The sequence below is a fragment of the Xenopus tropicalis genome, chromosome 7, assembly GCF_000004195.4.
Source record: "Xenopus tropicalis strain Nigerian chromosome 7, UCB_Xtro_10.0, whole genome shotgun sequence".
Classification (NCBI taxonomy): Eukaryota; Metazoa; Chordata; class Amphibia; order Anura; family Pipidae; genus Xenopus; species Xenopus tropicalis.
The window spans coordinates 91,545,890-91,572,392 of record NC_030683.2 but is presented as its reverse complement, the minus strand read 5'-3'; the positions used below and the strand labels follow the sequence as shown (position 1 = coordinate 91,572,392).

Here is a 26,503-nt window from a genome sequence, read left to right as displayed (position 1 = left end):
TATCTTCCAGCCTCTGCCCAGGCTGAGAGATGTAAATGTCCCTAGGCTGCAATGGTATCTTCCAGCCTCTGCCCAGGCTGAGAGATATAAATGTCCCTAGGCTGCAATGGTATCTTCCAGCCTTTGTCCAGGCTGAGAGATGTAAATGTCCCTAGGCTGCAATGGTATCTTCCAGCCTCTGCCCTGGCTGAGAGATATAAATGTTCCTAGGCTGCAATGCTATCTTCCAGCCTCTGCCCAGGCTGAGAGATGTAAATGTCCCTAGGCTGCAATGGTATCTTCCAGCCTTTGTTCAGGCTGAGACATGTAACTGTCTCTAGGCTGCAATGGTATCTTCCAGCCTCTGCCCAGGTTGAGACATGTAACTGTCTCTAGGCTGCAATGGTATCTTCCAGCCTTTCTCCAGGTTGAGACATGTAACTGTCTCTAGGCTGCAATGGTATCTTCCAGCCTTTGTCCAAGCTGAGACATGTAAATGTCCCAAGGCTGCAATGGTATCTTCCAGCCTTTGTCCAGGCTGAGACATGTAACTGTCTCTAGGCTGCAATGGTATCTTCCAGCCTTTGTCCAAGCTGAGACATGTAAATGTCCCTAGGCTGCAATGGTATCTTCCAGCCTTTGTCCAGGCTGAGACATGTAACTGTCTCTAGGCTGCAATGGTATCTTCCAGCCTTTGTCCAGGCTGAGACATGTAAATGTCCCTAGGCTGCAATGGTATCTTCCAGCCTTTGTCCAGGCTGAGAGATGTAACTGTCTCTAGGCTGCAATGGTATCTTCCAGCCTCTGCCCAGGCTGAGACATGTAACTGTCTCTGGGCTGCAATGGTATCTTCCAGCCTCTGCCCAGGCTGAGAGATGTAACTGTCCCTAGGCTGCAATGGTATCTTCCAGCCTTTGTCCAGGCTGAGACATGTAACTGTCTCTAGGCTGCAATGGTATCTTCCAGCCTCTGCCCAGGCTGAGACATGTAACTGTCTATAGGCTGCAATGGTATCTTCCAGCCTCTGCCCAGGCTGAGACATGTAACTGTCTATAGGCTGCAATGGTATCTTCCAGCCTTTGTCTAGGCTGAGGCATGTAACTGTCTCTAGGCTGCAATGGTATCTTCCATCCTCTGCCTAGGCTGAGAGATGTAAATGTCCCTAGGCTGCAATGGTATCTTCCAGCCTTTGTCCAGGCTGTGAGATGTAACTGTCTCTAGGCTGCAATGGTATCTTCCAGCCTCTGCCCAGGCTGAGGGATGTAACTGTCTCTAGGCTGCAATGGTATCTTCCAGCCTCTGCCCAGGCTGAGAGATGTAAATGTCCCTAGGCTGCAATGGTATCTTCCAGCCTCTGCCCAGGCTGAGAGATGTAAATGTCCCTAGGCTGCAATGGTATCTTCCTGCCCTTGCCCAGGCTGAGAGATGTAACTGTCTCTAGGCTGCAATGGTATCTTCCAGCCTTTGTCCAGGCTGAGACATGTAACTGTCTCTAGGCTGCAATGGTATCTTCCAGCCTCTGCCCAGGCTGAGAGATGTAACTGTCCCTAGGCGGCAATGGTATCTTCCAGCCTTTGTCCAGGCTGAGACATGTAACTGTCTCTAGGCTGCAATGGTATCTTCCAGCCTTTGGCCAGACTGAGAGATGTAACTGTCCCTAGGCTGCAATGGTATCTTCCAGCCTTTGTCTAGGCTGAGACATGTAACTGTCTCTAGGCTGCAATGGTATCTTCCAGCCTTTGGCCAGACTGAGAGATGTAACTGTCTCTAGGCTGCAATGGTATCTTCCAGCCTCTGCCCAGGCTGAGACATGTAACTGTCTCTAGGCTGTAATGGTATCTTCCAGCCTGTGCCCAGGCTGAGAGATGTAAATGTCCCTAGGCTGCAATGGTATCTTCCAGCCTTTGTCCAGGCTGAGACATGTAACTGTCTCTAGGCTGCAATGGTATCTTCCAGCCTCTGCCCAGGCTGAGAGATGTAAATGTCCCTAGGCTGCAATGGTATCTTCCAGCCTTTGTCCAGGTTGAGACATGTAACTGTCTCTAGGCTGCAATGGTATCTTCCAGCCTTTGTCCAGGCTGAGACATGTAACTGTCTCTAGGCTGCAATGGTATCTTCCAGCCTCTGCCCAGGCTAAGAGATGTAAATGTCCCTAGGCTGCAATGGTATCTTCCAGCCTCTGCCCAGGCTGAGAGATGTAAATGTCCCTAGGCTGCAATGGTATCTTCCTGCCCTTGCCCAGGCTGAGACATGTAACTGTCTCTAGGCTGCAATGGTATCTTCCAGCCTCTGCCCAGGCTGAGACATGTAACTGTCTCTAGGCTGCAATGGTATCTTCCAGCCTCTGCCCAGGCTGAGACATGTAACTGTCTCTAGGCTGCAATGGTATCTTCCAGCCTCTGCCCAGGCTGAGACATGTAACTGTCTCTAGGCTGCAATGGTATCTTCCAGCCTCTGCCCAGGCTGAGACATGTAACTGTCTCTAGGCTGCAATGGTATCTTCCAGCCTATGCCCAGGCTGAGACATGTAACTGTCTATAGGCTGCAATGGTATCTTCCAGCCTTTGGCCAGACTGAGACATGTAACTGTCTATAGGCTGCAATGGTATCTTCCAGCCTCTGCCCAGGCTGAGGCATGTAACTGTCTCTAGGCTGCAATGGTATCTTCCAGCCTCTGCCCAGGCTAAGAGATGTAAATGTCCCTAGGCTGCAATGGTATCTTCCAGCCTTTGTCCAGGCTGAGAGATGTAAATGTCCCGAGGCTGCAATGGTATCTTCCAGCCTCTGCCCTGGCTGAGAGATATAAATGTCCCTAGGCTGCAATGCTATCTTCCAGCCTCTGCCCAGGCTGAGAGATGTAAATGTCCCTAGGCTGCAATGGTATCTTCCTGCCCTTGCCCAGGCTGAGAGATGTAACTGTCTCTAGGCTGCAATGGTATCTTCCAGCCTCTACCCAGGCTGAGACAAATAACTGTCTCTAGGCTGCAATGGTATCTTCCAGCCTTTGTTCAGGCTGAGACATGTAACTGTCTCTAGGCTGCAATGGTATCTTCCAGCCTCTGCCCAGGTTGAGACATGTAACTGTCTCTAGGCTGCAATGGTATCTTCCAGCCTTTGTCCAGGTTGAGACATGTAACTGTCTCTAGGCTGCAATGGTATCTTCCAGCCTTTGTCCAAGCTGAGACATGTAAATGTCCCAAGGCTGCAATGGTATCTTCCAGCCTTTGTCCAGGCTTAGACATGTTACTGTCTCTAGGCTGCAATGGTATCTTCCAGCCTTTGTCCAAGCTGAGACATGTAAATGTCCCTAGGCTGCAATGGTATCTTCCAGCCTTTGTCCAGGCTGAGACATGTAACTGTCTCTAGGCTGCAATGGTATCTTCCAGCCTTTGTCCAGGCTGAGACATGTAAATGTCCCTAGGCTGCAATGGTATCTTCCAGCCTTTGTCCAGGCTGAGACATGTAACTGTCTCTAGGCTGCAATGGTATCTTCCAGCCTCTGCCCAGGGGGAGACATGTAACTGTCTCTGTGCTGCAATGGTATCTTCCAGCCTCTGCCCAGGATGAGAGATGTAACTGTCCCTAGGCTGCAATGGTATCTTCCAGCCTTTGTCCAGGCTGAGACATGTAACTGTCTCTAGGCTGCAATGGTATCTTCCAGCCTCTGCCCAGGCTGAGACATGTAACTGTCTCTTGGCTGCAATGGTATCTTCCAGCCTTTGGCCAGGCTGAGAGATGTAACTGTCTCTAGGCTGCAATGGTTTCTTCCAGCCTCTGCCCAGGCTGAGACATGTAACTGTCTCTAGGCTGCAATGGTATCTTCCAGCCTCTGCCCAGGCTGAGACATATAACTGTCTCTAGGCTGCAATGGTATCTTCCAGCCTTTGTCCAGGCTAGGACATGTAAATGTCCCTAGGCTGCAATGGTATTTTCCAGCCTTTGTCCAGGCTGAGAGATGTAAATGTCCCTAGGCTGCAATGGTATCTTCCAGCCTTTGTCCAGGTTGAGACATGTAACTGTCTCTAGGCTGCAATGGTATCTTCCAGCCTTTGTCCAGGCTGAGACTTGTAACTGTCTCTAGGCTGCAATGGTATCTTCCAGCCTTTGTCCAGGCTGAGACTTGTAACTGTCTCTAGGCTGCAATGGTATCTTCCAGCCTCTGCCCAGGCTGAGAGATGTAAATGTCCCTAGGCTGCATTGGTATCTTCCTGCCCTTGCCCAGGCTGAGAGATGTAAATGTCTCTAGGCTGCAATGGTATCTTCCAGCCTCTGCCCAGGCTGAGACATATAACTGTCTCTAGGCTGCAATGGTATCTTCCCGCCTTTGTTCAGGCTGAGACATGTAACTGTCTCTAGGCTGCAATGGTATCTTCCAGCCTCTGCCCAGGTTGAGACATGTAACTGTCTCTAGGCTGCAATGGTATCTTCCAGCCTTTGTCCAAGCTGAGACATGTAAATGTCCCAAGGCTGCAATGGTATCTTCCAGCCTTTGTCCAGGCTGAGACATGTAACTGTCTCTAGGCTGCAATGGTATCTTCCAGCCTTTGTCCAAGCTGAGACATGTAAATGTCCCTAGGCTGCAATGGTATCTTCCAGCCTTTGTCCAGGCTGAGACATGTAACTGTCTCTAGGCTGCAATGGTATCTTCCAGCCTTTGTCCAGGCTGAGAGATGTAAATGTCCCTAGGCTGCAATGGTATCTTCCAGCCTTTGTCCAGGCTGAGACATGTAACTGTCTCTAGGCTGCAATGGTATCTTCCAGCCTCTGCCCAGGCTGAGACATGTAACTGTCTCTGGGCTGCAATGGTATCTTCCAGCCTCTGCCCAGGCTGAGAGATGTAACTGTCCCTAGGCTGCAATGGTATCTTCCAGCCTTTGTCCAGGCTGAGACATGTAACTGTCTCTAGGCTGCAATGGTATCTTCCAGCCTCTGCCCAGGCTGAGACATGTAACTGTCTCTAGGCTGCAATGGTATCTTCCAGCCTTTGGCCAGGCTGAGAGATGTAACTGTCTCTAGGCTGCAATGGTATCTTCCAGCCTCTGCCCAGGCTGAGACATGTAACTGTCTATAGGCTGCAATGGTATCTTCCAGCCTCTGCCCAGGCTGAGACATGTAACTGTCTATAGGCTGCAATGGTATCTTCCAGCCTCTGCCCAGGCTGAGGCATGTAACTGTCTCTAGGCTGCAATGGTATCTTCCAGCCTCTGCCTAGGCTGAGAGATGTAAATGTCCCTAGGCTGCAATGGTATCTTCCAGCCTTTGTCCAGGCTGTGAGATGTAACTGTCTCTAGGCTGCAATGGTATCTTCCAGCCTCTGCCCAGGCTGAGGGATGTAACTGTCTCTAGGCTGCAATGGTATCTTCCAGCCTCTGCCCAGGCTGAGAGATGTAAATGTCCCTAGGCTGCAATGGTATCTTCCAGCCTCTGCCCAGGCTGAGAGATGTAAATGTCCTTAGGCTGCAATGGTATCTTCCTGCCCTTGCCCAGGCTGAGAGATGTAACTGTCTCTAGGCTGCAATGGTATCTTCCAGCCTTTGTCGAAGCAGAGACAAGTAAATGTCCCTAGGCTGCAATGGTATCTTCCAGCCTTTTTCCAGGCTGAGACATGTAACTGTCTCTAGGCTGCAATGGTATCTTCCAGCCTCTGCCCAGGCTGAGAGATGTAACTGTCTCTAGGCTGCAATGGTATCTTCCAGCCTCTGCCCAGGCTGAGAGATGTAACTGTCCCTAGGCGGCAATGGTATCTTCCAGCCTTTGTCCAGGCTGAGACATGTAACTGTCTCTAGGCTGCAATGGTATCTTCCAGCCTTTGGCCAGACTGAGAGATGTAACTGTCCCTAGGCTGCAATGGTATCTTCCAGCCTTTGTCTAGGCTGAGACATGTAACTGTCTCTAGGCTGCAATGGTATCTTCCAGCCTTTGGCCAGACTGAGAGATGTAACTGTCTCTAGGCTGCAATGGTATCTTCCAGCCTCTGCCCAGGCTGAGACATGTAACTGTCTCTAGGCTGTAATGGTATCTTCCAGCCTGTGCCCAGGCTGAGAGATGTAAATGTCCCTAGGCTGCAATGGTATCTTCCAGCCTCTGCTCAGGCTGAGACATGTAACTGTCTCTAGGCTGCAATGGTATCTTCCAGCCTCTGCTCAGGCTGAGACATGTAACTGTCTCTAGGCTGCAATGGTATCTTCCAGCCTTTGTCCAGGCTGGGACATGTAACTGTCTCTAGGCTGCAATGGTATCTTCCAGCCTTTGTCCAGGCTGAGACATGTAACTGTCTCTAGGCTGCAATGGTATCTTCCAGCCTTTGTCCAGGCTGAGACATGTAACTGTCTCTAGGCTGCAATGGTATCTTCCAGCCTCTGCCCAGGCTAAGAGATGTAAATGTCCCTAGGCTGCAATGGTATCTTCCAGCCTCTGCCCAGGCTGAGAGATCTAAATGTCCCTAGGCTGCAATGGTATCTTCCTGCCCTTGCCCAGGCTGAGACATGTAACTGTCTCTAGGCTGCAATGGTATCTTCCAGCCTCTGCCCAGGCTGAGACATGTAACTGTCTCTAGGCTGCAATGGTATCTTCCAGCCTTTGTTCAGGCTGAGACATGTAACTGTCTCTAGGCTGCAATGGTATCTTCCAGCCTCTGCCCAGGCTGAGGCATGTAACTGTCTCTAGGCTGCAATGGTATCTTCCAGCCTCTGCCCAGGCTGAGAGATGTAAATGTCCCTAGGCTGCAATGGTATCTTCCAGCCTTTGTCCAGGCTGAGAGATGTAAATGTCCCTAGGCTGCAATGGTATCTTCCAGCCTCTGCCCTGGTTGAGAGATATAAATGTCCCTAGGCTGCAATGCTATCTTCCAGCCTCTGCCCAGGCTGAGAGATGTAAATGTCCCTAGGCTGCAATGGTATCTTCCAGCCTCTGCCCAGGCTGAGAGATGTAAATGTCCCTAGGCTGCAATGGTATCTTCCTGCCCTTGCCCAGGCTGAGAGATGTAACTGTCTCTAGGCTGCAATGGTATCTTCCAGCCTCTGCCCAGGCTGAGACATATAACTGTCTCTAGGCTGCAATGGTATCTTCCAGCCTTTGTTCAGGCTGAGACATGTAACTGTCTCTAGGCTGCAATGGTATCTTCCAGCCTCTGCCCAGGTTGAGACATGTAACTGTCTCTAGGCTGCAATGGTATCTTCCAGCCTTTCTCCAGGTTGAGACATGTAACTGTCTCTAGGCTGCAATGGTATCTTCCAGCCTTTGTCCAAGCTGAGACATGTAAATGTCCCAAGGCTGCAATGGTATCTTCCAGCCTTTGTCCAGGCTGAGACATGTAACTGTCTCTAGGCTGCAATGGTATCTTCCAGCCTTTGTCCAAGCTGAGACATGTAAATGTCCCTAGGCTGCAATGGTATCTTCCAGCCTTTGTCCAGGCTGAGACATGTAACTGTCTCTAGGCTGCAATGGTATCTTCCAGCCTTTGTCCAGGCTGAGACATGTAAATGTCCCTAGGCTGCAATGGTATCTTCCAGCCTTTGTCCAGGCTGAGAGATGTAACTGTCTCTAGGCTGCAATGGTATCTTCCAGCGTTTGTCCAAGCTGAGTCATGTAAATGTCCCTTGGCTGCAATGGTATCTTCCAGCCTTTGTCCAGGCTGAGAGATGTAACTGTCTCTAGGCTGCAATGGTATCTTCCAGCCTATGCCCAGGCTGAGACATGTAACTGTCTCTAGGCTGCAATGGTATCTTCCAGCCTCTGCCCAGGCTTAGAGATGTAACTGTCCCTAGGCTGCAATGGTATCTTCCACCCTCTGCCCAGGCTGAGACATGTAACTGTCTCTAGGCTGCAATGGTATCTTCCTGCCCTTGCCTAGGCTGAGAGATGTAACCGTCTCTAGGCTGCAATGGTATCTTCCAGCCTTTGTCCAGGCTGAGACATGTAACTGTCTCTAGGCTGCAATGGTATCTTCCAGCCTTTGTCCAAGCTGAGTCATGTAAATGTCCCTAGGCTGCAATGGTATCTTCCAGCCTTTGTCCAGGCTGAGAGATGTAACTGTCTCTAGGCTGCAATGGTATCTTCCAGCCTATGCCCAGGCTGAGACATGTAACTGTCTCTAGGCTGCAATGGTATCTTCCAGCCTCTGCCCAGGCTGAGAGATGTAACTGTCTCTAGGCTGCAATGGTATCTTCCTGCCCTTGCCTAGGCTGAGAGATGTAACTGTCTCTAGGCTGTAATGGTATCTTCCAGCCTCTGCCCAGGCTGAGACATATAACTATCTCTAGGCTGCAATGGTATCTTCCAGCCTCTGCTCAGGCTGAGACATGTAACTGTCTCTAGGCTGCAATGGTATCTTCCAGCCTTTGTCCAGGCTGAGACATGTAACTGTCCCTAGGCTGCAATGGTATCTTCCAGCCTTTGTCCAGGCTGAGACATTTAAATGTCCCTAGGCTGCAATGGTATCTTCCAGCCTTTGTCCAGGCTGAGACATGTAAGTGTCTCTAGGTTGCAATGGTATCTTCCATCCTTTGTCCAAGCTGAGACATGTAAATGTCCCTAGGCTGCAATGGTATCTTCCAGCATTTGTCCAGGCTCAGACATGTAACTGTCTCTAGGCTGCAATGGTATCTTCCAGCCTTTGTCCAGGCTGAGACGTGTAACTGTCTCTAGGCTGCAATGGTATCTTCCAGCCTCTGCCCAGGCTGAGAGATGTAACTGTCCCTAGGCTGCAATGGTATCTTCCAGCCTCTGCCCACGCTGAGACATGTAACTGTCTCTAGGCTGCAATCGTATCTTCCAGCCTTTGTCCAGGCTGAGACATGTAACTGTCTCTAGGCTGCAATGGTATCTTCCAGTCTATGCCCAGGCTGAGAGATGTAACTGTCTCTAGGCTGTAATGGTATCTTCCAGCCTCTGCCCAGGCTGAGACATGTAACTGTCTCTAGGCTGCAATGGTATCTTCCAGCCTTTGTCCAGGCTGAGAGATGTAATTGTCTCTAGGCTGCAATGGTATCTTCTAGCCTATGCCCAGGTTGAGACATGTAACTGTCTCTAGGCCGCAATGGTATCTTCCAGCCTCTGCCCAGGCTGAGAGATGTAACTGTCTCTAGGCTGCAATGGTATCTTCCAGCCTCTGCTCAGGCTGAGACATGTAACTGTCTCTAGGCTGCAATGGTATCTTCCAGCCTTTGTCCAGGCTGGGACATGTAACTGTCTCTAGGCTGCAATGGTATCTTCCAGCCTTTGTCCAGGCTGAGACATGTAACTGTCTCTAGGCTGCAATGGTATCTTCCAGCCTTTGTCCAGGCTGAGACATGTAACTGTCTCTAGGCTGCAATGGTATCTTCCAGCCTTTCTCCAGGCTGAGAGATGTAATTGTCTCTAGGCTGCAATGGTATCTTCTAGCCTCTGCCCAGGTTGAGACATGTAACTGTCTCTAGGCCGCAATGGTATCTTCCAGCCTCTGCCCAGGCTGAGAGATGTAACTGTCTCTAGGCTGCAATGGTATCTTCCAGCCTCTGCTCAGGCTGAGATATGTAACTGTCTCTAGGCTGCAATGGTATCTTCCAGCCTTTGTCCAGGCTGGGACATGTAACTGTCTCTAGGCTGCAATGGTATCTTCCAGCCTTTGTCCAGGCTGAGACATGTAACTGTCTCTAGGCTGCAATGGTATCTTCCAGCCTTTGTCCAGGCTGAGACATGTAACTGTCTCTAGGCTGCAATGGTATCTTCCAGCCTTTGTCCAGGCTGAGACATGTAACTGTCTCTGGGCTGCAATGGTATCTTCCAGCCTCTACCCAGGCTGAGACATGTAACTGTCTATAGGCTGCAATGGTATCTTCCAGCCTTTGTCCAGGCTGAGAGATGTAATTGTCTCTAGGCTGCAATGGTATCTTCTAGCCTATGCCCAGGCTGAGACATGTAACTGTCTCTAGGCTGCAATGGTATCTTCCAGCCTTTTTCCAGGCTGAGATATGTAACTGTCTCTAGGCTGCAATGGTATCTTCCAGCCTCTGCCCAGGCTGAGACATGTAACTGTCTCTAGGCTGCAATGGTATCTTCCAGCCTTTGTCCAGGCTGGGACATGTAACTGTCTCTAGGCTGCAATGGTATCTTCCAGCCTTTGTCCAAGCTGAGACATGTAAATGTCCCTAGGCTGCAATGGTATCTTCCAGCCTTTGTCCAGGCTGAGACATGTAACTGTCTCTAGGCTGCAATGGTATCTTCCAGCCTTTGTCCAAGATGAGACATGTAAATGTCCCTAGGCTACAATGGTATCTTCCAGCCTTTACCTAGGCTGAGACATGTAACTGTCTCTAGGCTGCAATGGTATCTTCCAGCCTTTGTCCAAGATGAGACATGTAAATGTCCCTAGGCTGCAATGGTATCTTCCAGCCTTTGTCCAGGTTGAGACATGTAACTGTATCTAGGCTGCAATGGTATCTTCCAGCCTTATCTGCCCAGGCTGAGACATGTAACTGTCTATAGGCTGCAATGGTACAGTATAATATAAATGTATATTGCATTGTTATTGTATTAATCATATGTGCAGAATACATACAGTATATCATACATACAGTATCATGTACAGTATGCATGATATGTGTATTCTGCACATTATTAGTGCAAAAACAGTGCTATGTACATTTATTTTATTCTTTCAGTAAAGAAATGCATGAACATAGATCTTTTCTAAATGTATTTACAATGTATTTCCCCGTGATAGTGACCACTTTTTAACACAATTGATAAGATAAGAAAATTTATTTAATTGTTATAGCCAGGACACTTTCTCAGATTTTTCTCACTCCCTTTGCTTGGATATGGTTTGGAGGTTATGTTATTTCAATATTTAAAAGGGATTATTTTCTTTACCTGGTTATCCTATGCCTGTGAGTTTAACATCTGTGGTCCAGAAACTGGTCTGATTGAACTCTTTGAATCCAATAAATAGAAGAGAGGTTTGATTTGGGGTATTTCACTTTCCTATGGATCAACAAGCATCTAGGCAGGCTCACATGTTAAATAAAGGTTGAACTTCAACCTCGTCTACAGAACAAACAGACTTAGCCTACTATGGGTTTAGTTTGAACTCCAGATAAATAAAATCCTTTACCTTGGCAACTATAGACCAGAACTCTTTTTCCGCTACATGTACAAGCACCCTGAGACGACTTGCACTTAGAGCATCTCTTAACAATCCCTTTGGGCCAGATTTACTAATGTTTGTTTTCACTAATCATATTTTTTAGAGCTAAAAATTGTGAATCATTATATTAATTACTCTAAACCATGAAAAAAAACCCAGAAAAAACACTACTTTAAAACTTTGCCTTCTAAAAGCTGGACAGGTCATATAAAAGTCAATGGGAGCTGTCCTAGGCAAATTCTTATTTAATTTGTAGTTTTAGAGGTATTCGTGTCTTGTTTTCCTTTGTAAGCGCACAAAAATTCTTATGAAGACAAGGAATTTAAGGTTTTCATATTCTCAGTGCTGGATTTCTTATCCGGGCGCCCCATGGCAACGCCCATTCGCTGCCCCCTCTCCCCATGCATGCGCGTTCACACACCCCCCCTAAATTTGTGCCGCCCTAGGCCCGAGCCTTTGTGGCCTTGCCACAAATCTGGGCCTGCATATTCTTGTTCAGATTTTTTTCACAGTTTTTTTTCACTCGTGCTTTTGATGTAAGGCATTTTTAATACATTGCTTGGCATTTGTGGTTTTAGTGAAAATTAGTTTTTTTGTGGTTTCAAAAACCACTAAAATCAGATTGTTGAGAAATGGGCTTTTTAGGGGTCCATTTCCAAATAGTTCTCATTTTTTAGCAGTAAAAGTCACCAAAAAAAGTCTTGAATTCTTCGAGATTTTCTATGCGTCAAAATGGCTAAAAATTAAAATCTGACAATTCACCAGCTAAAACCTGCCAAGATCATGTAGAAGTCAATGGCAGATGTCCCTTTCCTTCCCTGGAGGATCCTTCTTTTGCTTTGAAATTTAGAGGTTTATGTTTTTTGATGCTGGTTTTTTGTACAAATCTAAAGAGTGGAAAAAGGTGGAAAAAGTTTCGCAATTTTTCTGTGACTTTTTTCCTGCACAGGCTTTTTCAGTTCAGACTTTTAAATAAATGTCAGACATTGGTGGATATGAGTTTATTCCAATTCTTAAAAATAAAAAAATTACAAATGTTAGAGTTTTAGTAAATGTGCCCCTTAGTGTCACTTCCCACACCTTGTCTGGTTGTAAAGTACAGCTAGTTATATCTAAGGATGATCTTCTTGTGCTATAGGAGTACACCATGACAGTTTTCCTCCACCAAAGCTGGCGGGATGAAAGGCTCTCTTACAATCATACCAACAAGACTCTTGGCCTGGACAGCAGATTTGTTGAAAAACTTTGGCTTCCAGATACGTTTATTGTAAATGCCAAATCAGCCTGGTTTCATGATGTCACTGTAGAAAACAAGTTAATCCGTCTGCAGCCAGATGGTGTCATCTTATACAGCAGCAGGTAAGGTCTATTTATATAAAGACGATATGTTGTATTTATTTATTATTTCTGGTTGCATATCTCTGTGGCAACCAAGGCCTACAGGCTCGAAAAGTAGTTTTGGAGTATTTAATGACACTATTAGACTTTAATGTTTGGTTATAACAGGTTTGGCAATTAGGCGTTGGTGAAAATAAGAGTTAGAGTAAACTTCAGGTTCATAGGGCACACAGAGTTGCATTGCCGAGAAGTAATAATAGTAATTCTGCACTGCTCACGCCCAGGAAGGCAATTATCATTACAGCATATCCAAATATAGAATTTAAATTGTTATGCATCAGTGAAAAGGATAAGAATAATCTAGATTTATGGTGTTATACTGTAGTAATGGCTAGCGGCAACATAGCTGTTGTTAAGCTACAGTCCCTACATATGTTTTACAGATGCTTTATACAGTGGTAAAAGGGTGAATAATCTGTTCCCAAAAGGTATAAATATTTACATGCAACCCATCTAGTAACTCCCTAAAAGTTCTTAAATTAATTATTTAATCATAACTATATTCTATAATCTAGGTTTTGGGAGCTACCTGGCTTAGAACTATGAAGTTGATGATGGTTGCCCACTCATTCGATTCACAGATCATTTGTGAGCTTAGTATAGATAAGCAACCACTTTATCCACAATATATTATCTACCTATATCTACCATCAGTCTTGGCAATGACCTATATAAATCAGCCTTTGCCTCAGTCCTGTCCTTTTTGTTGTGATTCCTGACCTATTACTAGTTACCAGACTTGTACTTTGTATGCTAACTATCCTGACCGTACTGCCATACACCCTTTGCTTAATGTCAGGCTTAGTGCTTCAGTATTGGGTCAATGTATAATCCAACGGAGGAATTTTAAATGTATACAGTTGTACAACTGCAATTGTATTCCACACTTCTGTACATTATCTAACACAGTGCTGTCCAACTTCTGTGGCACCGAGGGCCGGAATTTTTCCGGCCTCCGTGGTGGAGGGCCGATAATGGAAGCTAGTTTTGACCACTCCCCTTTTTAAATCCACACCCACTTGAAACCACATCCGTGTTATCACATGACCAAGCCATATTAATGGTGGTAGTACAGCAAAAACCTGCCATACTATGCCTTCCCTACCCTGCCTGTGTGTGCCATACTCTGCCTTCCCTACCCTGCCTGTGTTTGCCGTACTCTGCCTTCCCTATCCTGCCTGTGTGTGCCATACTCTGCCTTCCCTACCCTGCCTGTGTGCGCCACACTCTGCCTGCCCCACCCTGCCTGTGTGTGCCATACTCTGCCTTCCCTACCCTGCCTGTGTGTGCCATACTCTGCCTTCCCTATCCTGCCTGTGTGTGCCATACTCTGCCTTCCCTACCCTGCCTATGTGCGCCACACTCTGCCTGCCCCACCCTGCCTGTGTGTGCCATACTCTGCCTTCCCTACCCTGCCTGTGTGTGCCATACTCTGCCTTCCCTACCCTGCCTGTGTGTGCCATACTCTGTCTTCCCTACCCTGCCTGTGTGTGCTATACTCTGCCTTCCCTACCCTGCCTGTGTGTGTGATACTCTGCCTTCCCTACCCTGCCTGTGTGTGCCATACTCTGCCTTCCCTACCCTGCCTGTGTGTGCGATACTCTGCCTTCCCTACCCTGCCTGTGTGTGCAATACTCTGCCTTCCCTACCCTGCCTGTGTGTGCGATACTCTGCCTTCCCTACCCTGCCTGTGTGTGCGATACTCTGCCTTCCCTACCCTGACTGTGTGTGCCATACTCTGCCAGCACACACAGGCAGCCTACAGTGACACAATGCTGCCACTGCTCCTACAGTCTGCACAATAACTATATATTAAAAAACTTTTTAATTGCAGTACCACCTCCGTATATGTTCTTTTTATAGTGTGCAGGGTTTACTTTTGGGTTTCTACTGCTCCTACAGTCTGTCTGAGGTGTGAACAGGTGAACAATGTGGGTGATTACAGCCTGAGCCTGAGGTGTGAACAATGCAATGGTTGAACAATGCAGGGATTGAAAGGTATGAACAACACAGGGGATTACATTTTTAAACAATACAGGGGGATTACAGCCTGAATGTGAGGTGTTAACCATGCCGGGGGCCAGTACTGATACCATTTAAAGCTTACACAAAGGTAAGTTATCAAAGCAGCCAGACAGGTGGGGGGCCACACAGAGGGGGGTCAGTTGGACAGCACTGATCTAACACATGAACTCCAGTCTGCTTGCTCACAACCTTTGATTCGTAAAAGTTGCCTATTTTGGGGGTAAATGGTTTACCTTTGAAAGAGTTCTATTCAGTTTGTATGTTTGCACTGGGGAGTGAATTTCCTGCTGCTCATCCTAGGTTATCTGTATTTTCTTTTTGGAAACACAGTAGCAGTCATGTCTTGCTTGTCACAGCTACAAAAATAGACAGTGCTGATCATTACTTATAATTGTCTCTACATGTGTTTTAGCAGAGGAAATTCTCACTGTTGTCTATGGCAGGGTATTTTCTGGCATTTAGTAGCCATGACAAGTACAGTAGCTGCTACTAAGTAGCTTTGTGTGTCTTTGTCCTTACAATTACCCTTTATCTGAAAGACTTATTTACATTTACTTGGGAAGGATATATGTCCCCAATTCATTTATGACAGTGGAAAAGATAAGAGCAAACAAAGCTACTGAAATGTTAAAATCTGTAAATTTACCCTACATAGTCATATAGGGTAATTTACAATTGAATATGAAATTGTTTAGAATGCACTTTTTCAATTTACATTAGTTTTTTTAAATATTTATACTGTATATTAAGATATTGGCAGTTCTTACCCTAATAATATTATCAAATGTGTCCTCAGCTCCCTCTGCTGGTTGGACCAGGCAACGGCAAGGAAAAACAGAAAAAGATGTTAGGGCTTCTTTACATCCGCAGATACAGTGGGCAAAGTGCAATTTTGAGTGCAATCTCCATGTTTTTTCCCACACTGTAGCATTTTTTCCCAGTATGCAAGTGTAATTGTGGGTGCAATCATGCATTGCATCTGATGCAGCTGAAAACAGATCTGCACGCATATTTTATTGCAAATCAGATGTGATTGTGTGGAAATCTATTAAGGGTCTTTTCCAGTGTTTGCCTAGCATATGACGTCTGTGCCCAGTTCTTTAGGTGCAGGTGTGCTGTGCCAATTGACACAAGGCATGAAGGGAACTACAACGTGGAGCTACAACGTGGATAGGAGGTGACAGTATCTCCAGGGTTCCCCTGCATCAATAGGCGCAGCACTTGATTCAGAAAGGAAGGCAGGGAGAACTGAGTAGCACAGAGCACAACTACATGAACGTGTAAGGAGCGCATTATGACGCAAGTACCTATAATAAGAGTGGTGTCACGTGTAACTCATTGCAGGAAAAAATAGCCCACTACCTCTCTTTAATAGGAAGAGTTGTAGGAATTCTGTGATAGAGGCCCAGGATCATCTTAAAATTTCCAGTTATACTGCATACCCTTGAGACTGAGCCACAACCACTGTTTTTTAAAGCACAGCCAGGGCAGTATGCTGATCAGTTTCCCAGCTGCCTTTTCTTTTGTAGTTCTGCCTGGCTATTGCCTAGGTCAAACTGCAGAGGGCATTCAGGATACATTTTATAAAATGAGTAGTAAGATTTATAAGTCTGGAACTTATAATATCTTGAAATCTAAAAAAATAGCAAATGTAAATGATAAAAGTACTTATAATAACACTGTTATAAATTTCCCCTATATGTCCCCTTTAAGAAATCTGAATTAACACAACAGAAAATTACACAGGTACTATGACTTTAAGGGCTGTGACATACAGGGAGATTAGTCGCCGTGTGACAAATCTTCCTTGTCGCGGGCGACTAATCTCCCGAAATGTCATCCCACCAGCTAGAATGTAAATCGCCGGTGGGATGGCATACTTCTGCTACTTTGGCAAATTGCGCCACCGCATATGCCATCCCTCTGGCGATTTACATTTTAGCCGGTTGGATGGCATTTCGGGGAGATTAGTCGCCCGTGACTAATCTCCCCATGTGTCACAGCCCTTAACAATATAATTGTTGTCATACCATCAAATAGGCAACTTCATGTATGTTTATATTTTCTTTTTGGCAATTGCCACTGTGTTCGTATATAATAAAATGCTCAAAGCAACTGATTATTTTTGAAGATTTTCCCTAATGCTTGCATTTGAAGTCGAATCTACTGCACACCTCATAGAGTGAACATCTATTTAACACGTCAGTTTTAATGTGCTGAAGCTGAGAATGTATTGCCCATTATCAATAATTGAATGGGCTTGTTACTGGCCGGGCTCTGTCCTTTACAGAATCACCTCTACAGTGTCCTGTGACATGGATCTAACCAAGTATCCCATGGATGAACAAGAATGTATGCTGGAACTAGAAAGCTGTAAGTGTTTGAATCCAGGCAGTATATCATATACATGCCATTGTAGGCTAATATCATGTATTTTGCAACTATTGTAAAAGTATTTGTAACATTGTGACAAAAATGCATAAAACGTGTCATCAAAACACATAGGTTTATAGTATACTCCTTAATATTAATTTTTTTATATTCTTGCTTATTAACAGAATTATGTTGTAATTTCTTTTATCTGTGTTTTACGGTGCTTGTGACATGGCTATTGACACCCTTGGTATAGTTTCCGAAAAGTTTAGTCACTCACAGTATCTTAAGCATCACTTAAAAGTTTAGTAGTCTTGAGCTCTACCATAGTTGGACACATGTTCCTCTTTATGTGCCATCTTCTTTTTGCTTCTCTTGTTCAGCCTAAATTTGTGACTTCTTATATGGTGCAGTGCTATCGCAGTTTTTAACTTTTACCAGTGACTATATTTACTGGTAACTGCCTGTCCTAATGGCATGGAAGGTAGGGTTGTGCTGCGGATGCCCATGTCCTGGCCATTTTCCTCCCCTGGTGCATGTAAGCCAGCAAGTGCAGTCAACACTGCATACATGAATGACTGCAACTGTTTGAGTTCCATCCTTTAAGCACAAAGAGTAGTACAACGGGCGGTGGATGCAAAACTCAAGGGGATAAGCATTGTCACACCTAGAAGGTCTTGAACCCTAAGAACCCTCTGGCTTCTCTCCATCCCCCACTCATATAAACTCATATAAACTCACACATTCCCTGCTAGTCTCCCTCTTTGTGGTCAAGTAAATCCTTCTGTTGTTTCTACCCAGCTGTATATTTTTATGGGAAGAAATTGCCCATAACGTAACTGTGTGGATAGAGGAACACAGTAGAGGTGTGAGTTTAGAAAAGTTGGCAGACATTTTAATAAAGTTGTGTCTCTTGTGGTATTGCTTCCCAAGACTCCTACCCAAAGGGGAGTCTTGGGGAGTCTTTGCACCTAGAAACCCCTCCTTTGTAAATGTGCATTAATGACTTTTATTCAGTTACTTAATGCAAAACTACTATAGTATGTAAAAAGCAGGTTAAAAAAAAGAAGTAGATATGCTCTATATACTGTACATTTTATTTATGAAAACATGTTATCATTCTATAGGGAACATAAATGCACAGTTCTAATAATAGAGTTTTTAATTTTAACAGTGCGCTTCTCTACATTGATATGCTTCCCCTAACCATACTTTTACCATGCAGATGGCTATTCATCAGAAGATATTCTGTACCGGTGGTCAGAAAACCAAGAAAAGAATCATGGTTTGGATAAAATTGAGCTGGCACAGTTTACAGTTACAAACTATAGATTCACAAAAAATGAGATGATCTTGAAATCAGGTAATATGATCTTGGAATTCTGTCTCCATCCATTCATCTCTGATGTAAATGTATTAAACTGTAGCTGTGAGATGAACTGGGCAGATATTTATACTTATGTTTTTAGAGGGCCAACTGAACACTGAAATGCAACATATAGCTAACTGTTGTCAGTATGAAGCACATGGCTTATTAGGAAGAAGAAAAACGAGACAGTTCTCTAATAGTTTACACCCTGAAGCTTTCAGTAATTAGTACTCAGCACACCAGACAAGACTAGATCAAACTAACACTTAACTAGTTGTTACTTACAACAATCAGTAGTCAGTCAATATATACTTTTTAATCATATCAACTTTTAGGATTTTATGTAACTATTGTGTTTTCATCTGTGATTTGCAGCCCACCATTTACATTAGGGATTATTTATCAATGCATTGAGGCACATGTGCTGAGGTGTCAAGGGGCAAAATTGGCCACTTTGGGCTCACCCATAGAGTAATTATGATCCTATTATTGTAGAGTGTGGGCTGTGCTTTGCTTGGATTAATAATTTGGTGCAAGGTGCAGAGTGGCTCACTGTCAGAGGAAAGGGAACCCTGTAGTTAAAGATTGCCATAGGTTCACTGTCAGTGCTCCATAGCTTCAGGGTGCAACATGGTAAATAAGGTGCAGAACAAAAGAAACTGGGTTCCCTGTTCCTGTTATTTGCATTAGTAAATAAGGCCAATTATATCATAGATATCAGAAAAAAAAAGAAAATAAAGGGCAGGTTATGGAGCACTGGTAGGCCTATAGGGATAAGGAGCCCTGTCCTGTCTCACTCTGCACTTTACAACAGATTTATAACAGCCTGAAATTCAGACCAAAGCAATGGCCCCGACACAGGTGTGGTTAAATGAGAATTATAGGGTATGATTTTGTGTGGAACATACACCTTTTGTATCCTTCGTAGCAATCTTGGCTAAAGTAATTATGCCTGACACTAAGCACAGTAGAGCAGTGTTTGCTTTTTCTCTATTAAGAAAATTTATGAGCTTTTATTTGAGTACGCACTAAATTCTAAGGGTAGGATTTGGGCACTTCTATCTGCTGCATTTATATTAAGCATCATGCAAGCATTATAAATTGCCTCACTCTCAAACACAACACCCTTCAAGTCTTGCCTGCATTATTTATTAAAACTCTTGTTTTATCTCCTTAAGTTATTTATATTACTAAGAAATCTTGCTTCTTATGGTGAAATTACTAAAACATTTTTTAGGGAGATATCCTATCTATGAGTAAGAACTATGCTGACGGACCAATAGCATATAGCAAACAATAAAGTAAATGGCATACAAAGTCACTTACTTTAAAGGAGAAAGAAAGGTAAAAACTAAGTAAGCTTTATCAGAAAGGTCTATGTAAATACAGCCATAAGCACTCACAGAAACGCTGCACTGACCTCTCTGTCAAAAGATTTGTTGTGTCTGTAATTCCTGTGCCAGAGATACGCAGCTGTCTGCTCTCTCCACTCTCCTGCTTCCCCTCCCTCAAGAATGCTAAGAACTCACTGACCACCCCCCCCTTGGAATGTGGATCTGAGCCAATCAGCAGGAAGCTGACTCATAGTCTTACAAACTGAGCATGTACACTTGGTTTCATTCTGGTGCAGGAGTGAGGCATTATGGGAACTTTCTACACAGCTCAGCATTTTTTCTTCCTGTTTGGCTTCTGATCATCTGAACAGGTGAAATATGGGGAGACTTAAGGGCACTATTGAGAGAACTGAAGGTATGCCTGCAGCTTGAGATTAACTCTTTACTAGCCTTTCCTTCTCCTTTAAGACATTTCAATCTGTTAAACCTTAAATAGAAAAAACTGATATGGTTTAAAAACAAGTTTGGCCACTAAAAAGTATTGCAGTGTATACTATAGGGATGCTTGCCAATCTATCTGTAACCCAACACAATCTCCTATTTTCTCAATATAAACTTAGCAAAAAAATTATATTTTGTAGTACCCCATATACTACAGTTACCAAACACTTAATAAAATAAAGTGCATACATAAAAAAGTGCATAAATGCCCAAATCACATATAGATTCCACACATCAATTCCTCAATAGACCCCCGAGTTCAACTTTAAAATATTGGACTGTCCTTTATTATTCACACTTCTAAGATGTTCCTCTAATCTTACTTGCAATTTCCTATTAGTGCAGCCAACGTACAAGGCCCCAACGTACAAGGTCTACTTTTTAAGTACTCCACTTCTTTATAATACTTTTTTTAACTGCTCCAAAATGCTTGCCATATTCCATTCTCTTTACTTCTGCTACATCTCTTTCCCTTTAATTTCACTAATTTTCTCAGTGCTTCAGATAAATCTTGCTTTTTGCAACTCTGGAACTTTTCATCTCCTCTGTTGTTTTCTGATTAAATACTCTCTTATCTGTGCCTTTACCATAGATTCTCATTAATTGAGCATAAAGGATAGATTTTACTGAATGAGCAGGGTGAAAAATATCTCTCCCGTGGCTGATGTCCCATAGACAGATTTAGTCGCTAACGTGGGCGACTAATCTCTCCAAAATGCCTTTCCACAGGCAACAATACAAATCGCTGGTGGAAAGGCCTACACATTGCTTTGGTTTTCCGGAGACACACAAAGTCTTCTCCTGCAGGCATCTTTGTGTAACTTCGGAAAACCAAGCGATGCATAGGTATTTCCACCAGCAATTTGTATTGTTGCCGGTGGAAAGGCATTTCAGATAGATTAGTCACCTGCGGTAGTAGAGATCTATAGCGGGCAACTAAATCTTTACATGAGACATCAGCCTAAGGATAGTGATTACTGCTATTTCTTTTATGTATAATTTTAATGTAAATCTAAAAAAATACAAGTTCTGAATGATAATTCATTGTAAACTTTATATCATATGGATTATCATTAACATAATCCAGGAAGGCCATTAGATCCTCAATGCAGCACACCATACTGTGATGACATTGTCAATGTAGAGCAGCCACTTGATGATGTCATAACAGTAGGGATTGTCTGCACCAAAGACGAATTCATCCTCCCACATTACCATTAACAGGCCTGCATATGAGAGCACAAATTTCTCCCCCATAGTTAGTCGTACCTGTAGTTTGACAATAAATCTGCCCTTTAAAAGACATAATTTTGTGGGACAGGATGCCTCCAACAAAAAATCAATTTGTATTGTAGATGGTAAAAATCTCAACAGATATTTATTTACTTCAACATGTCCTCTGATGAAGTGCCCCATGGTGCAAAATCCATCAGGGGGGAGTGGCTGACATTAGTATGCAGACATAGGGAGGATACGGTCTTGTGGTATCTTTTTAAGTGTTTATAATATGCTTTGATATGATTTGCTGTGATTATTTTGCACTAATAAAAGCTTAAAGTGAGTGACTTTTCATGCTGTTAACTTTATTGTTTGCTTTTATATTGAAGGCTCTGCAACTAAACATGCATGTGGCATTCTGTTTTAATTTCCTTTGTGTCTATTTTTTCATATGGCCTTGTAATTCAATGGTTATTTGTCCTGCTTCTAATTTCTTTCTATACAAAGTCATTTGAGGTCTTTGTTTTGATCCTAATAAATGATCACTGTGTTTAATTTTAGATAGCATTACACATTTCTATTGGCATGAATTATTTTGTCCTGCAGCTGGTGAGTTCCCCAGACTGAGCCTACATTTCCATCTAAGAAGAAACAGAGGTGTTTACATTATAGAGTCCTATGTACCTTCCATTCTACTAGTTGCCATGTCATGGGTTTCCTTCTGGATTAGTCAGGCGGCTGTTCCTGCCAGAGTTTCCTTAGGTAAGATACATAACATACTCCTATGGGGAAGGGATCTTCCAATGTATATTTTCACTTTAATTAATGAAAGTTAAGGCAGCAAATAGCAAATAGGCAGCTACAAGTCCCCCAATGACCCCACAATGGATAGTAGTGCACAAAGCCTCATACTTGGGTTTGGGTAGCTATAGACTGGGTCAGTGCTTGCCATTTAATAGAAGCACATTACCCAAACACAAGCCGAAAAACAATATGTTTGCCAAATAAAGTAAGAATTAACATCAATTTGTTTGTTGTTTAACAGGTATCACTACTGTACTAACAATGACAACTTTGATGGTCAGTGCTCGAACCTCTTTGCCAAGAGCATCTGCAGTTAAAGCTCTGGATGTCTACTTTCTGATCTGCTATGTATTTGTATTTGCTGCCCTGGTGGAATATGCTTTTGCTCATTATAGTGCAGACTACATAAAAAAGGAGAAAGTGAAGACTAAAGCCAGCAAGAAGAACAAACAGGTTAGCAACAGACAATGTAAGCAGAAATTCTGTACTGCTAACTATGTACAGTAGTGCTTATAAGAATCGAGTCAATGTTTTTTTTCTTTTTCTGCTTTTTCTACCATTCTGTTATATTGAACAAATAAATATCTAATTATATAGTACATATCTGTAACTTTAAACAATTTGTAAACACTCAAATGTTTGGGTGTTTTCTTAGACAACAACGGTCATCTTCTTTTTTTACTGTTAATGAATGCGGAATGCAGGCAGCTTTGTATCTCTGCCCAGTGTGTGATAAATGGCCCCTTGTATCTTTTATTCAGAGACCAAAAGCCATACTTGATTTGATCAGAAGAAATATTATCAAAGTTCCTCTTTACCTGCTTTACAACTCCCTACAATGTTTTCATGCATTCATTTTGCTTTATTCTATTGCAGGTACAAATGAACGAAGGACAATACGCTATTGTTTTACTGTCCCTTTCAATATTAGGAATGGACCAAAGTTTAACCCTTATCAACAAACACCACTTTGCAACCCAAAATGAAGCCAGATTAGAGGGAATGCGGAAAGACAAACTACAGATCTGCCGTGATCCTAAACCTGAGAAGGAAAGCCGTTTGAAATCATTACTGAGGCCTATTGAGGCAGATTCAATTGATGTTTATGCCAGGGCTGTTTTCCCAGCAGCCTTTGCAGCTGTCAATATTATCTACTGGGTAGCTTACACAAAATGATTCAAAAGAGTGTCTCAGTTGCACCCAGTCTGACCCTGTGGAAACTGAACACAAAGGGAAATAATTTGGTTTAAGCAACTACAAAACTGCAAATATATTTATATATCCTAGAAGGGTAAAAAAGTTAGGGCATGTAATGAGCCCCAAATATTAAATTTCAGCATTCCTGAGATGCACTGCTTTCTGTTTGTTTTCAATTCCCAGATGTTGCCTTTGTGATAAACAGCATACCTTATATAACAAAATGTTCCCACTCGAGCTCTGAAGCACAATAACTCCTATCTAGTAGAATAAGCCTTTAAGTGCACAGTTAAGAGTAATTTTACACAACAATTAGATGATCCTTGAGTTTGCTACCCCAGCTTTTAATAATCCCGGGGAATTTGTTCTCAGCATGTTTTTGTACTATTAAGTGCTTTTGAAGATTTGTGGGTGAATGATTCACTGAAAATTCTGTTATATATGGAATGGAACCATCTTCACATTTTTCTAACTGCTTTGAAAAAGATTAGTTTTAGATCCCTGTATATTTAGCAAAGCTTTAGGAAGGCATAGTTGGATCATGAAGTATTCTTTTAGTTACACTCATTTTCAGGGTAAAGTAACTGTGTGCAGAAAATACAGTTTTCCCACACCTAGTTGTGATCTGAACATCCAACCCCAGGACCAAACTATGCAGTGGTAATGTTTAGGTTGCTGTAACTAGTTATACCCCAATGAGGATCTGCTCTAAGAGGAGCATTAGTCCTGAACACATGACTTTGATTCTACCTAATAATTATTGGTAGCTCAGACTGGATGGCCAAGAGCTCTACATATGGTCAGCCGTTTCTCATTTGCCCAACATCTTTCTTTGTGTGAGACCAGCTTTATATAAAATTTAAATAAAAATGGACCCAAAAGCAGCCATATTGCGAGATCACTCTCAGTAATGTTGCCCATTTGTACAATATTGCTGCTGGGGAAGACTAAGACTAATATCTTTGCATATATCTTTGCGTATGCCCTCCAATAGCCAGTTGCTCTGTAAAAACCATTACATTGCATACTTGGAATTCATTGAATGTCGAAGAATCAGATCAATTACTTGATTTAAATAAGAGTTCAAGATCTCCGAACTCTGGGCCTGATTCACTAAAGTGAGATAAAATGTATCGCATGCTTTTTTGCGTTAAATTAGACGCGATAATTAGCGATTAATTAATCACCATAGTATTATCGCGTGCGATAAGTCGCCATATCGCATGCATTATTTTTCGCACGACCGCATGCGTTAAATAGCGCACAGAAAAGAATACGATCGCATGATTCACAAACAGTAAGGCGCGCTAAATATCGCATTAGGCAATGCGAAAATTAACACCTACTTCAGGCAGGCGATAATTATAGAAAAGTACAGTAAATAAGCTTTTGGCAATAAAATATGGACTTTGCAGTGCTATTTATTCAAGTATGTATTTCCCCTAGAGTGATGCAGCCTCCAGTTTGCAGGGAAATGGTCATTTTTAATACAGTCATTTTCCGCAAGTATTAGCGTGTATGGCTAACATGGCGTGCGTTTATTCGCACGACTATTTATATTCGGCTACAAGTGATGAAATGTTTCGCCAGGCATGGATTCGCAGCGAATTTTTGGACGTGCGGCGAATTTTTCAGCGGCAAATTTTTTCATGCGTTTCGCAAAACAATCTGCCAATGGCAAAACGCATGAAAAAATTTGCCATGCAAAAATTCACCGCACGTCCAAAAATTTACACAGGCGTCAAAAAATATTAGTTGCGGGCAACAATTTTTTTGCCCGCACAACATTTTTGCCGTTTCGTGGATCTTTCAAAAGATTTGCTAATTTTTCACCAAAGATAACCAGAACACATTTGCTCATCACTAGTGGCTACTATTTATAAGCATCTACTATTTATATGCTATCATTTATATGTGGCTCATATTTATATACACTATTTATATGCGGCAACAATTTATATACACTATTTAAAGCTACTATTTATATCCGGCGACTAAACGCGAGCGCTATTTAGCGCATGTACCGGCAAATACCGCATTGAAATAGTCTTCCCGAGTTAAGTAACGCATGCGATATTGCGCGTAAAATAGCGCAAGTATGCTTTTAGTGAATCGTGCGAAAAGTCGCGAAAATTAAGACGCGATAAAATTTTTACCGCACGCTAAAAATAGCGCACGTTATTTCGCACTTTAGTGAATCAGCCCCTCTGTGTTATAGCAAGAGCTAAGAAAACAGGAATGGTTAAAACTAAACCAAGATACAAATTTGTAAATATGCCTTTCAAAATAATCTCATATATAAAAGTTTGGGAAGGTTTAGCTGAGGTTGGAAGCCATGAAAACCACTTGACAGCACTGAGGTAAATCAAAGACATTTAAATGGTTATAAGGTTATTTGTAAATGCCATTGAAAGCAGCATTCAATTATGCCATTCTGTTCTCCACCCTGGTTCTGACTCTTAAAACAAGGCCAGTTATCCAGCTGGTTTTTGCTATATCGAGTCAGGAGTCAGAATCAGAGAATATAAACAACTAGACTGATACTGCTTTAATAACAACATAGATAACAAATAACTCTAAAAACCAAAGAACATTTTTAATAATGGAAACTGGAAAGTAACTTAGAATTACATTTTCTTTCATTATATCTTTTGAGTGGACATAAATATAATAATTATAAATAATAAGTATAGTTTTGGGTCAAAAGATGTGGCCCTGGTCCAAATTTTGCATGTTACTTAGGAGTGGGTTCTGAGCTATGAGCCCCCTGCTCTGGCAACAGTTGCCCTCAATATCATCTTGCATAGTCAGGCAGTGTCAGACAAGAGTATCTTGGGGTCCAACGAAGATTCTAATGCCAAGGGCCCCCCAAATACATGGGTACCACTGGTGTTTGTGAGAAGACTAGCCTACAGGATTAAAACTAAAAATAATAAAAAGTGTCCAAAATAGCATTGCCCTAAGTCACTGATTTAGCACATTTTACAGAGTGAAGATTCCATTGTACACAAATTAAGAAAAGTAATTGAAAGAATATCGAAACAGACCAGGTTATGTCACAGGATGGCTTAAAGCATCAGGTTTAAACCTCTTGAGCAATACATTTGTACAAATGCAATGAAGTGGCATTGTGTTGTGTTGTGTCTAATAAAGTTGTGGCCTCATTTAGTACAAGCATTG

The 26,503-nt window shown here is 43.2% G+C and overlaps 1 protein-coding gene across 1 annotated transcript in view; it reads left to right on the top strand.

Annotated features, from left to right (window-relative positions):
- The window catches only part of gabrd (gamma-aminobutyric acid (GABA) A receptor, delta), a 119,733-nt gene extending 95,268 nt beyond the window's left edge, over positions 1-24,465 (top strand). The window contains exons 4-9 of the mRNA XM_018095783.2: positions 12,243-12,463; positions 16,818-16,900; positions 18,126-18,263; positions 21,929-22,084; positions 22,368-22,579; positions 23,003-24,465. Coding sequence (XP_017951272.2) covers positions 12,243-12,463; positions 16,818-16,900; positions 18,126-18,263; positions 21,929-22,084; positions 22,368-22,579; positions 23,003-23,302 — 1,110 coding nt within the window. The 3' untranslated portion in view covers positions 23,303-24,465. The remainder of the gene's footprint in view (positions 1-12,242; positions 12,464-16,817; positions 16,901-18,125; positions 18,264-21,928; positions 22,085-22,367; positions 22,580-23,002) is intronic.
- Positions 24,466-26,503: the final 2,038 nt, after the last annotated feature.